This window comes from Zonotrichia leucophrys, chromosome Z (assembly GCF_028769735.1).
Source record: "Zonotrichia leucophrys gambelii isolate GWCS_2022_RI chromosome Z, RI_Zleu_2.0, whole genome shotgun sequence".
Taxonomy (NCBI): domain Eukaryota; kingdom Metazoa; phylum Chordata; class Aves; order Passeriformes; family Passerellidae; genus Zonotrichia; species Zonotrichia leucophrys.
In genome coordinates, this window is record NC_088200.1 from 26,927,563 (window position 1) to 26,941,553 (window position 13,991).

The 13,991-nt window shown below is 36.4% G+C and overlaps 1 protein-coding gene across 1 annotated transcript in view; it reads right to left on the minus strand.

Moving 5' to 3' along the window:
- HCN1 (hyperpolarization activated cyclic nucleotide gated potassium channel 1) overlaps positions 1 to 13,991 on the minus strand; it is a 196,151-nt gene that overhangs the window by 164,222 nt on the left and 17,938 nt on the right. Inside the window, exon 2 of the mRNA XM_064736283.1 lies at positions 7,688 to 8,111. Within this exon, the coding sequence (XP_064592353.1) occupies positions 7,688 to 8,111 (424 nt within the window). The remainder of the gene's footprint in view (positions 1 to 7,687; positions 8,112 to 13,991) is intronic.

The window sequence follows — 13,991 nt, forward strand, 5'->3', positions numbered from 1 at the left end:
TTTGTAGGCAAATGTTAGGAAAATGTTAGGAAATGTTAAAATTTAACATTGTTAAAATGTTAGGAAAATGTTAAAATTTTTCATATGCCCTTTCTGCACATACACTTTTCTAATTAATTTTTTACTGTATAATTTATTTTTCAGATTTCAAATAGTAATGATGCACTGTAAGGACATCTTCTGGCTTTCTTTAATAGACACATCAATATATACTGTATTAAGAATTATTACCGTGGGCTATATGTCTCCCATTTCAGCTGTCAGCTGGCCATATTCTACCACGTGGATTAGCAACCTGCCCTCAAATGTGTGTGTCAAAAATTTATTTTAAAATTAATTATTTTTAAGGCAGCATAAAATGACCATAAAATATCCCTAACTATTTCTTCTTTAGCAGCTGCATAAAGAGAATGACTGACTTCTTTACTCACAAAGTTCTATGGGTATTATAAAAAAAACAAAGAAGGAAAGGATTCTACATGGCATTAGTGACAAGGTGGGGATATCTTTTAGTTCAATTACTGTTGCTAAATAATTTAAATTAAACAGCAATTCTGTAGTGGTTACTATTAATACAAATTGAAAACGCAGAGATACCTGAATGAATCATGTTTAGCCTGCAAGGAACAAAATTGCAATTGCCATTCTTGTGAAATTTGTACAATTTTTGACTTTTTAAAAACAAATTTGAAAAGAACTGAAAAATCCCATTCACATGTTCCCTTTCTGTCTCACCACTGCAGGAATCAATGTGGGAGCCTGTAACCCATGCACCCAGTGTGGGAAGGACGCTGCAGTATCGCGGTGTCTGAATGGTGACCCGAGATCCCGACCGTGCACTGCCCAAAAAGCTCTTTGGCTGTCATCACCTCCTCCGACAGCTCCTCAGCTGCAGGGAGGCAGAGAACTGAACATTCCTGACCTCCCCCCTGGCCTGAAATGGGATGTATCCAGCAGGCCATTACCCTGCAAAGCTAAGTGGGTTTTCTGCTTCAGCTAAAAGCTTAAGATGGAAGAACAAGGATTTTTTTAAATAAATCTGCAGCCACAGATAGAGTGTGCAAGATCTAGCAAATGCAAACAAACAAAAAAAGCATTATTGCTAGAATGGCTTAAAAATAGTCAACAATGAGTTAGACTTTAAAAAAAATCTGCTAAAAACCTGTGTTAGGCTTAAGTGTCAAAGACATGCTGACACTGCTCTGATAATTTTCAAAACTGATTGACTGTCATTATCTATAAATGTTACTGCAAGGGTGAGCCCACCTTCTTGGGTCTACAGCCAAGTCCCCCAAGAACATTACCATAGAAGCCAGGCAAACACTTGCATAAAGAAAACATTATCATACAGTTCAGGGAAATTTATCTCAGGCTATGTTCTACATTTCCCTGGTTTATCTCCCAGGGAAAGCATCACCACCACACAATTACTCTCCTGGTGTAGGCACAGCAGAAAGGCAGCTCAGTTTGTACTGTCTTAAAAAGGGGGTAGAACGATGAAGCAAGCAACTTTACACTCATTACACTTCCTATTTAGTCTCTAGGGAAATGGATTATTCTTTCTATGAAAGTGATTATGCCTAGACCATAAAGTAGGAAATTAAAAACCAGAATACTCAGTGTCTTGCCTGCATTTCAGTAATTGCCTTCTCTACAAATGTGCTGTTCTTTTTCAACAGTTAGTATTCTATTATTAGGACACCATGGATAATAATGTCTTTTAATTGTCTCTATCCATTATTTGTATTTCCCTACAGTTGCACAGAATTCAAAAGAGTGAAAAAAAACCCTTGGGTTTTTGTGAGAGATGTTTATGGATGTATGCTTTATCTGCAGTGGTACATACATTTCTCAAACAAATAATTTAACTTGAAATTTTTCCATACAAAATATTGCATAACTGAACACAATTTATCCACCTAATGTTAAAATATGCATAATTTCATGTAAACAAAAAGGTTTACATGAAATGAGATCCATCATAATTTCCCATTTGGAACTCTACCTGTTTTGTAAAGATTATATTAGGTGCTCTGCAGCAAAACACAGACAATAGCCTTGTAAGTTACATGTCAAAGAAGAAAAAAATTAAAAGCACTGTGGCTTACATATATTCATGACAGTGATGAAAAAAACATTATTCACACATTTACTTATATTGTATAACGCTTTATGTTACAATTTAGGTATCTTACCTCCTTATTTATGTAACTTACCTTCAGTTCTATCCACATATGCAAATTCTATTTAGCAAACCAGAACTACATTATCAAGACACAGCCTGAACAGTCTCAAAGAAAATGCCTTTACACCCTCTAATTTTAAGTGGGAAAAAAAGGGCTAGTAGTCCAGGTTCCATCTCTGTGAAGATAAAAGACCTTGCTGTCATAGAGACAGAATATCCATGAGCCAACATCCCAATGGAATTAGGGAGGAATACCAGCACTGCAAGTCTCACCCAGGAATGAGCTGACAGCTAGCACAACACATTCCCTCAGTGGAACAGGGCTGAGCAGCCCTCTGCTCTGATAAAACTGGAGAGCTCATCTGCTACAGCAACCCTGAGCAAGGAGCACTTCCAGATTTTTCAATTCAAAATGCAACCAAACAGCATGTTTGAGGTTTTTCCCCTGTAGATTAGAGATGGTGCTGGTCAGCACATGCCATGGACTTACTGACCACAGCTGGTCATCATGATCTCATAGGGAATGCTGCAGAGCAAAGAGGAACCCTCAAGCAAACCTGGATGTGGTCCCAGTCACAGGCTTCATGTGGGAGAACACAAATTCACTAATTTATACAAAAAAAAGGGCAAAGCTTGTGTTTCTGTTTCCCTTCCTCTAGAGCTAGGAATTTTCTCCTACCTCCTATTTTTATCTTCTTCATGGTAGGAAGGCAGAAGACATCAATACAGAGGCTTCATTGCATTATTCAGAAACTTTATGCCTCTTTTCCCTCAAGTTATTTAACAAACATCCTCCCTTCAGTCCTTAAGAGACAGACAACCCTGAACCATGTATTTGGTTCATGTACCTCTAAAAGGCAATAAAAAAGTGTCCCACTTTCAGCTAATCTACTTCAAAATTGCCACTCAACCTGTACTGATGTGCTTATTTGCAGTAACTAATTGACATAACTACATGGGGCCTAGAAAATGTTCTTTAAAATACCCCCTTGGACAACAGGCTTTAGAATAAAAAGCAAGTAAAATATTCCACCTTCCATTTCCACAAGGCTGTTAATTAAAAAAAGTTAAACTGTAAAACATCATCATTAATAGGAAAGCCCCATGCCTTGTAGACAGAGTCCTGTTAAAATAACATAAAAATAAATTAATAATCCAGTCAGTAAAGATAAGTGTTTTCAACCAACACTACCAAGTGCCCACCTAATTCATCATCTCTCTCTTCCCACACAAAAAAGTCAGTGATCAAAAGCAGAGAAAAAAAAACTTGAATTCTTATCTGGTTTGAGATGAAAGAAAAAGTTGCTTGGTTTTCTTGTAGGGGGAAAAAGTCATCTGTGTGTCTACCATAGAAACAGCAGGCTACTGAAGTAGAAGTTTTCTTCTGTTGTCTGGGTAAGTCTTCCTTTACAATAATTTTATTTAGGAAATAATAATGGTTCATCACAGAGACACATAATGTGTGTTTTTGTACCGCTGGCAACAAACAGAACAACAAGGAGAGGACACCTAGTGGTGGTCTCTCATCATCAGGGCTGGTAGCATGGGAGCAACAGATGAAATCTTTAATGCAGGACCTGATTCGGCAAAGCTCTCACACTCTTAATTTCTGAGCACTTTAGTAAGTCTTAGCAATCCAGCAAGCTTTTACTTATGCACTCTTCTGAACCTGCATTACTGTGAATATCAGAAACAAACCAGCAAATTTGGAATATGGCATGTTGGTGTGATATGCTCAGGAGTGTGTTTCATTAAACATCAGAGCCTTATCAACAACGAGAGTTGACATTGATACTTAGGTAGGTTCATGAAACACAATTAGGTCTGGGCAAATTGAAAACCAGATTTCAGTAGAAGTTGAACCAAAATAAGAAATGGCTGCAATTCACAATTATTGCAGATTTTGCCATATGATTTTTTTGCAGAATATACCCTTTATTATATAACTTACAATAAGCATTGATTCTCTTTAAAAAGGGTTCTAGTTCTACATAATCAGACATCCCAGAACAAAAAATACTTAGGGCACATTTTTGGAAGAATGATTTCTACTTGTATATTTACTAGGTCTTAGTCTGTATTTAGAATAGCTGTAAGCAAAGCTATTGAAGTCTGGGTTTTATGCAGCTTTTGGAAAATATTGTAATTTTAAAGAACTAGTAAACTAGTATCATAGGCAAAAGTAAAGCAAAGTGGCATATCATTTGGCATGGAACAATGTATCTATTTTAATTGTTTGTATCTTTTATTTTAATTGTTCACTGATCTATGAGCATATTTAACTAAGAATAATCTACTAGTTGCATGTCTACCTATGTAAAAAAACATTAAAAAGTCAGAAGTTTAGGTAGTCTCATAAAACTTAAAGGAAATAAGAATTAGGTCCAGGACCTCCTGCTCAGTACTTTTAGGAATGTAAATTTTAAAAAAATCCAAAATAAGCCTCCTGTCAGAAATTACTGCAAAATTATAATTTCTGTAATCACCAATTTAAATACAGATTTTTTTCTTGCATATAATTTATTTTAAATAAATATACAATCTATTTTCAATAGTCTAAAGGACTGTAATATTAGAATTTGTAGCTAAAAAGCAGTTTCAGGGAAGTGTGAATTTGCACATTCAGTATATTTATTTCCTGCCCACACATCTCCTGTCCCTTTCTTGAAGTGTTTCTTCCCATTTCCACTGAGCCATTCATTTGGGTAAGTAATTAACATCAGACTGATATGAATATATCAACCAGTTTTCATATGTATTCCACCACAGGCTATAGCTGTTCCGTAACACTTAATGAGGACAAAGCTTCTGCAATGCATACATTATTTACATCACTATTACTTTAGGTGGCTTCTGGCAGCTTGATCTTAATTTAAATGACTTAAATGATGTGGAAATAAATAAAGAAGAGGAACCATGTTTCACCAGTGTCATGTAAGAATCTCTTAAATTTTTGCTTATCTTAAGGTTCGGGATACCAACCACCTGAATTCCACATGTGTGATATGAAGAAAAGCTCTTCGCATATGTGAAGAAAAGCTCAAACAATGTCAGCCTGACTTTTTTATTTGAGTATGTAGAAATACAGGGATAACTGCCTTATCATACAACTTGGGTTGTTCATACATCAGTTATCCACGAATAACAGTTATCCAAGTATTCTCTTGGCACATTATGAAGATTGAGTTTGCTGGCTGTCCTCTCAATATTTTTGGCATAATGCTTATTTTTCTGGAACCAAATACATACATTTCAGATTTATCTGCACCACATTTAAAACCAACGAGTCAGCTCATACACAAAAACTATTAAAGCCTTTTAAGCACACACAAACAGGCTCCAGTTCTGTGCCATAAAAATTAGTTAACAGTTGCTCCTTGTTGTCCATGTGGAAACACACACATACAGAGAACATTAAAACCAGAAGCAGTCTCGCTGACTACCCCATGGGGTGATCCAGTTATTGTTTCCCAGTAATTCAGCAAATGTCATCCCTACCAGTTGTTTTGTCTGTCTCTTTTAAAACATTAAGATATTGTAACACACATTTTCCAGGAAGGCATATATATGAAAATCCATTACTTTCTGCATTTCTGCTCCCTGTAAAATGCTAAACAAAAACAAAAACAAATAAACAAACAAAAAAACCTCCCTTTTTTCTTTCACACATTTCATTTTGGGGTTTATCAAAGCCTCATTCAGACTGATATATTTCTCTCTATTCTTACATGTGATTATTTTTTTCAAAATCAGCCAACAAACTTTTTGCTGCTTTAGTACAGGCTCAAAATTAGTCCCAAAAAAGAAAAAAAAAAACAAAGAAAACAAACAAACAAACAAACAAAAAAAATCTCTGCCTTTAGATTCCCTTTTACCTTCCTCTGAACCTATTTCACAAATTTTACTAGTGGAATTAAAGCTGAAGTTGCGATCAAGCAGCCATTAGCTAAATGGACCAAACAGCAGCTACTGCTGATTTGGACCACATAGGCTGGTCACTTTTAGTCCCACTTAGTGGCCAATTCAACTATTTTTATTTAGACTACCTGATTTCTGATTGACAACTGACAGAAAGGGGGGGGGGAAAGGAATTTATTTCTCTGCCTAGTATTCTTTTACAGAGGCTCAGGCCTTTACTCAGGCTGCCAGAAAATAATGTCATTGAATTCATTTCAGAAGGTTGTCTCTCTGTGAAGCACAGAGGAGACAAAAGCACAGCTTTATGGTAGAACTGCAAAATATGCTTAATCATTTGCCTTAGTTGAATTGAGTACAAAAACTACAGTGCTCTATTTCTGTACAAAAACATCTTTTCAGTGCTTTACAGAGAGGCAAAAGGAAGATGCTTTACCAAACAGAGTAATAAAAAATAATGACCTATTTCAGGGACTTTTTGAGAGACTACTATAAATTTTTTAGACTTTTGATATTTAGCATCATCTGGCATCATGCCATTTTAAATTGTAATCTGACTTTATTTGAGATGGCTCTGCTTTTAGGTTCCTCTTAAACCAGAAAGTGCATATTATACTAGAGATAACCAGCAGAAAAAGCACCAAAAATAGTACCAAATCATCCTCCAATATTCATTTAATTAAATAAATATTTACCACAGAGGTAAATAAATTTATGGAGATCAATTTTAATACTACTTCCATGATCATGCTCTACAAAACAATTCTCCCTATCCTTACTGCTAGAAAGGTTTAGAAAAAAGCAATTATTTTTCCTATGGCTTTAGCACTTCTGTTTAAAATACATGATGATATTCAGAACTATGAACAGAAATGAGGGCAGCCAAGAAACAAAATGGTGGTATGTGCTAATGCATTGACATTTCCTAACCAAAGTATGCCAAAGTGGGGAATGCCATAATTTCCTGGAAAAATCACTATGCCAAATTGAAAGGCAGCATAACACCATGCCTGGAATCAATGGAATTGACAGTTTAGAAGGCAGTGACTCAAAATTTGAACTGCCCATTTCTTGTAAAGGACGGTATTTATGATATTCAGCCTACATACAGCCTTCAAACAATGAGCATTCTGAGGAAATCTACTCAATGGTAGATGGTTTCAGTTTCTTATAAAATAGAAAAATATAAACAAGTTTAAGTTTTCTGTCACTACAAGAGTATTAATAAATTTACGTGCTAGTCATCAAACTCTAGCGCAGGTTTAGGTGCTTGTCAAAATTCCTAGTATTCCTTTCCAGTGCCTTATTCTGATATTTTGGACATTTTGTAACATCATTAGGAGTCCATCCATGCAAATTGCACCAATGCCAAACACATTTTGGTCTCTGCCATTAGCAGAGAGAAGATGGTTACTCTGTTGGTTGTGTCCAAAAAGGCCTTGCCATTAGTATGTGCTTGTAATTACACCAGGCAGTGAGGAAAAGCTGTGTTACATTCTTGTTCTGGTGCAGCTCTTCACAGAGATTGACTAGTGTTGGGTAGCAGTAAGATCTTAGTGAATGATGGTATGACCATGTAAATCTTACCTCTTCCCACTGGTGTATGTATCTTATCAGTCTCGAAAGGCGCAATAAACGTAACAGGCTGAGGATTTTTGTAAATCTCACAATACGAAGTGCTCTTGCTGTCTTGTAAACCTCTGAATCCATTCCTTTTTCTACAATGAGAAAGATATAATCCACTGGTATTGATGAGATGAAGTCAACCACAAACCAGCTTTTTAAGTAATTCATCTTAATGATTTTAGGGTCCAGTATTATTTCAGAGCTGTCTTCATTTACAGTTCCAGTTCTAAAATTCATTATCAAGTCCAATAGAAAAACAGTGTCTGATGCCACATTGAAAATAATCCATGGTGTTGTTGTTTGCTCTGTGAAGAATGTGATTCCGACTGGTATAATGACAAGGTTTCCAACCATCATTATGAGCATGATTAAGTCCCAGTAAAACCTAGGAAAAAAGGAAGAAAGAGAATGGTTGATGTAATGTGGTAAAATATTACAAAATGGTCTCCATCATGTCACCAACTTCACCACTAGATTTTGTTATTCCTAAATAAATTCTTGTTGCTTTAACTCACTCATAGTTAGTAAAGGCACTGTAACTAACACAGCTCATTATGTGCCTCCATGGTATATCACACACTGAAAGGTGGGCACGTGTGGCACTGAGCAGATTTATTCAGACTCCTGTCAAAACCATTTTGAGCTTTTATACAGATAAAAACAATGTCTTGTGCCAACCAGAACTGCTTTATCAATGCAACAGTTTTGCTAAATTTCTGTCCAAATGGAAAGCCAAATACTTAATAGATATATTAAAAGTCAGTATCTCTTTTCAAATGTACTGATACCATTACTGTGCTGGAATAAAATTACAGGAAAAGGAAAAAAGCATCGAAGCAAAAAATAGAATCAATAATTAGATAACATAAAAACCTTCAGCCACTTAGTTGAACTTTCATGCATTTTTACAACCTCACAGCCTATATTCTTTCAGAGCTAGCTAAGAAATATTAGAAAAAATAGCTGCAATTTGCAAAGTAACAGAAAGGGGTACTGCATTTCACCACTTTTGCTCTGGAAGGATCTAAAGGCTCCCCTCTAACACTGTTAGAATACTAACCATGCTTGATACAATGTGGTAGAAGGATGGACTCATAACCCTAATATCTGTGATGAAAATGCTCATTAAATGCACCCATTACATAGAATATCTATCCTTATGGAAGATTTCCAGGGCACAGTTATATATACCAGATTTTAAGCAAATTATGATAAATCCTAAATGTTAAATAGTCAAAGAAAGCTGTTCTTAAGTAGTAAAAGAACTGAAATGGATACTCAAAAAAGCCTGAACCCAATGCGTTCAGTAATCTTTTACTCTGTTCAAGCACATGATCCGGTCAACTAAAACTGATTTGGAGAGGTAGAGAAACCAACCAACAGCAGTTACCCATGAACTTATCATAGTTTCTAGAAGACTAAAGGCAGCAGTGGCTCCACGGCTATCCCTCTGCTCTGTCCCTCTGTCACAATGGGGCCTGGTGCAGGGCACATGGCATGGACACGCCACCAGCACAACACCTCAACACTGACTTCCAGGCCACTTCCATCACACCAATACCAGCCTCCCTTATCTTGGTAAAGGTTCACGGCAATCAGCAAAAATAATAGTTAACAGGCCACAAAATATTTCAGAATCACAAGCCTAATTTTTGCTAGACTCGCACAGAGAATATGGATTGCATTCGATTTCAGAGATTGCTTCTTGGATTACCAAATTATCAAAAAATCATAGATTGGCTTGGGGTGAAAGGGACATTAAAGATCATCACTTACAACTCCTGTGCCATAGGCAGGGACATCTTTCACTAGACCAGGCTCCTCAGAGCTCCTCCCAGCCTGTGGATCCCCACTTCCAGGGATGGGGCATCTACAGCTTCTCTGGGAAAACTGTGCAAGAGCCTCACCAACTTCACAATAAAAACATTTTTTTAATATCTAATCTAAACCTCTCTCTCTAAACCTCCCTCTGAAGCCGTTCTACCTTGTTTTGTCACTGCATGTCCTTGAAAATAGTCTCTATCCATCTTTCTTGTAGACTCCCTTCTTGTACTAAAAGGACACACTTATGTCACACTGAAACCCTTCTTTCTTCAGGCTGAAAAATCACAAAGATCTAGCTTTTATAAATTCCCTTTTTTCATGTCTACCTTGGAAGCGAATACTCCTAAGTTTACAGAGTGCTCATCAGAGAATATCAATTATTATCTGCAACTGTAAAACACACTAAAGGAAAAGCAGCATAGGATTGAGAACAGCATGAGAATTCCCAGTTCCAAAATTATTTATTCTAAGAGGCACCTGGCGAGATTAGATTTAACTATCACTTGAGAGAAGAGAGAAGTTGGCAATGTACCTCTAACTGGTACTCAGAAACTCTATGAAATAGACTATAAAATTATTCCCTGTGTATTACAATGTGATTTGTGTCTTACACACTTTCAGTCTTGCAATAAATGTGATCACTAACTGCTAAAAATGTTCAATTTTATTCAGGCTGTATGTATTTTTGTTCACCACATGATAATATTCACCATATTAGGTAAAAATTCCCCAATTTCTCCTGTCTTTTTTAATTCCTGTAATACTTTCCACTGTGCGAGATTCCTTTTCAGCAATCTGGAATTCCTTTTCAGTAATCTGGAATTACCACAAGGAAGCACTGAATTCAATACATCACTGCCACTGTGATCAACAAGTAAAATTACCACAAACATTTTTAAAATGCTATCAACCAAAGTACTTCACAAAAGTGTTCTGGGAGAATAAACATCTTGGAGGAATCCTTTAAACTAGTGGAAAACAAACAGGAAATAATGACGAGAGGTGTCCTTGCATCTGTGGCTCAATCCTAAGCAAAGCATTGCTAACTTCAGGTTGACCTTTACATTTCTGTAGCACAGTTATGCAACAAAGGCTAACCAAAGCCACACAACAACCAGCCACCCAGCCAACACAGGAGATAATACAGGACCAGGTGTTTTTAACCTACGGTAATCCGCGGTTTAAAGGATCATCGCATACTGCGATTATGCAAAACACACTGGTGTTCCTGATGCTGAATGTCAGCAAAAGTGGTAGCATCAGGGCTAAAATAACATTGACAGATAAGGACTTTTGTATTTTAGCCCACAATACAATATAAGCTGATTAGTTAGTAAGAAAAACCCTTATTATTTTTCATTTAGAAATTACTCGGACATTTCCTTGTAGGAAAATATTTCCAAATGCTATTCTGTTGGCCATGTTTTATTCCAGGTGAGAAAAATTAGATGCAACTGCCTATATTGCCCTTCCTTGACCTGTGCAGAGAAAGTAACACAATGAGTTCCTCACCTGTGGTTCAAAATATCCTGCTATTCATCTAACAAAGAGGAAACTGTAAAGACTCACAAGACAGTACAACGAGCTGCCATTGACACACTGAGACAGTCCTTTGTTTCAAACTACTATTAGAATTTTTTTTCCTACTTCCCCTATGCCAGAGAGGATGGTTATGAATCTGTGATTTACAATCTCAAGAGTTCCACATTTATGTAAGGTGTTATAAAATGTTGGTGGAGAGCAAGGAAGAGGTAGGCTTATGATTGAAAATTGTCAAGAATCAGGAAAAAAAGCAGGAGTTAGGGGGTAATGAGATCTTCCAAAGCTCAAAATGAGAAGCAAGGATTGATCTCAACCCCACAGCACACAGCTTATTGCTCAGCTAAAGTTAACTCAGTGAATCTATTACCAAATGTCATTAACAGAGGGCGCAAAGGTGATCACTGCACTGCATTGAACTATTCCTAAAACTTCTTAAATGCTTCTAAATGTCTCAGAGGTACAATACCTCTAGGCAAAAAAAATAACGTCTTCAAGTATTAAAATATAAACCCCAATCCTGAGGCACATTTTTACAAAATTTTAAAAAAATATTCTATAGAGAAATATTGGGGGAAAAACCAAAACAACAACAACTAATTACTACTTTGGAATTCTGAAAATGAATTAATAGGCCTCTTTTGATAATTTTTTTCACCCATAATTTATTTACATATTTTCAAAGATTACAGTAATAGCAGTGTTTTTTCTACTCTGGAATATGGTGCTGAAGTGTTGGTGTTTTCTTCACTGCCAAAGGCTGTCCTGGATAGGATGAACAGCCTGCTCAAAATGAGTGCCTACCCATGAGGTGAGAAAGAGTTACTTAGTATTAATTAATCACTGTTTGTATTAGGCTTAATAATGTACGATGCTATGAATTCTAAAAGGCATTTTATTTTCCACCTTATATCCCTAACCCAGAGAAAACAGAGTCTTAAGGAAGGAAATTTCGTCTCTGAATTAATTCGCCGCATAATTTGCTGTACATACAAATTCAGATTTGCTTGCCTTATTATTTTCTTTTTCTGCCCATCAACAGCAGAGTCTCAATTTCCCTGAATCAGCATAGTTGGAGATATGATTATCCTTACTGCACACCCGGACTGCACCAGCAGAAGCTGTCAGTGGTCTCACAAACTGCACAGCGGAGTGAGCGGCGTCTCACAGGCATTGAGGGGTGTGATTGGAGGCTGCAGGGCAGTCAGGGCTTTGCTTAAGTTTAAAATTTCTCAGTTTCAGGAAAGAGTGTAAAAATTCTGATCTTTTATTAGAAAGGAGTAAGTCATAGCAGTAAAACTTCAGGAAATTCAGTCTGAACAATGAAAATAAATACTCATCTACATTACAAACTGGAAGGCCATTGAAAAAGACACTAATTCAGATTGCTTGTAAAATACCTCTGAAGCAAAACCTGATGCATCAGAGATTAGGTTTTTTGATGTCAGATGCAACACAATTTCACTATACACATTTAGAGAATCAGACACTGTAAAAATTTCACAAGCTTTCCTAGAACACTTGCTTCTTCTTTAGCTAAGCATTATGATTGACTAGTAGATGCTCAGTGAAATGAACAATGACTTTCCTCTTTGCTTTGTATTATTTTTTCTTAATCTCACCTTCAAACACACCTTTATTTCCTCTGCTTTCATAGATCACTGGTTTACCTAACAGAGAAATCAATGTCCTACATAGAACAATCTTAGCAGAAATAACAGTAATTTTAAATTTTGTTGTACTGTATGGTAGTGAACACTAAACTTGGTATTATTCATATCAGCATTTCATTCTCGTTGGACATGTTATCTTTCTCTGGTTGTGCAACTCTGTTATTCTACTAAGAGGGAATAAAGCTGGATGCCTGAAAACATCTGCAAAACAGATAATTACTGGGATGTGTTGAAGGACAGGAGAATGAAGAAGGGAGTGTTTTCTTCAGAGGACCCAATTCTTTCAATGATTGCACAGGTGTCTGTGCCTGAAGACTTTCAGAAAAATTTTATCACTATTGTTTTTTATAACCTTAAAATGAGGATATCCCCTTCCACCCAGCTATCCATTTTCATTCTGCCCATCTGTTTCTCTTACAAATACACACACCTAGAGGAAAACAGGCTGCTTCTGGGAAAAAGGCATACAAATTGAATACTAAATTCATTCTCTTTTAGCAAGAGATACTGCATTCAACATCCTCCATAGAGAAAACTGTTAAATGTTGCCAATCCATACTTGATCGCTTCAGTGATTTTGGGTCAGCAGCAATTTTTCTTTTTATTTTAAGATTTCAAAACATAGAATTTACTGTAATCTATCTCTGTGGCCATATTAATACAAAGGCATTAAAATTACTAGTTAAGTGCCACTGTGTTTTGATGGCCTGTTTTTCAAGAGCAAACAGGTCACTTCTACAGTTTTGTCATCCTTCTGCGTGGATAAAACTTCCCCCATCTGCATGTAACTCATTTTGCAAAGCTTTAGGAAGACAAAACTCTGGGGTTGGTATTTTGTTTTGCTTTTAAGGAATAAACTGTTCTCCTGAAATTGTCAATTTAGATTTTTTAGGTTACTCTATTTTCACCTTGACAACTTTAAACTTACATTAAGGAAACACAAACAAGGAAATGTTGCAAGGCTGAAATAAAATCTCTTTCGGGACTCACCTCTCTTGATTGCAAAGCACACACAGAATTCTAACAGTGTGTCCTACACACCCAGTGGGGATACTGAAGGGCAGAAATATGATTAAGTGACACTTTCTCAGGTGAAAGTTTCACCATCATTTGCTATTCCTTTTCAATTCATATCACTAGCTTTATGAACATTCATTAGCTTGGCAAGGTAACCTGCTAGAGCAGCTGAAAGGCTTTCTCTACCTGTCTGAAACCAGTCAGTCTGGGAC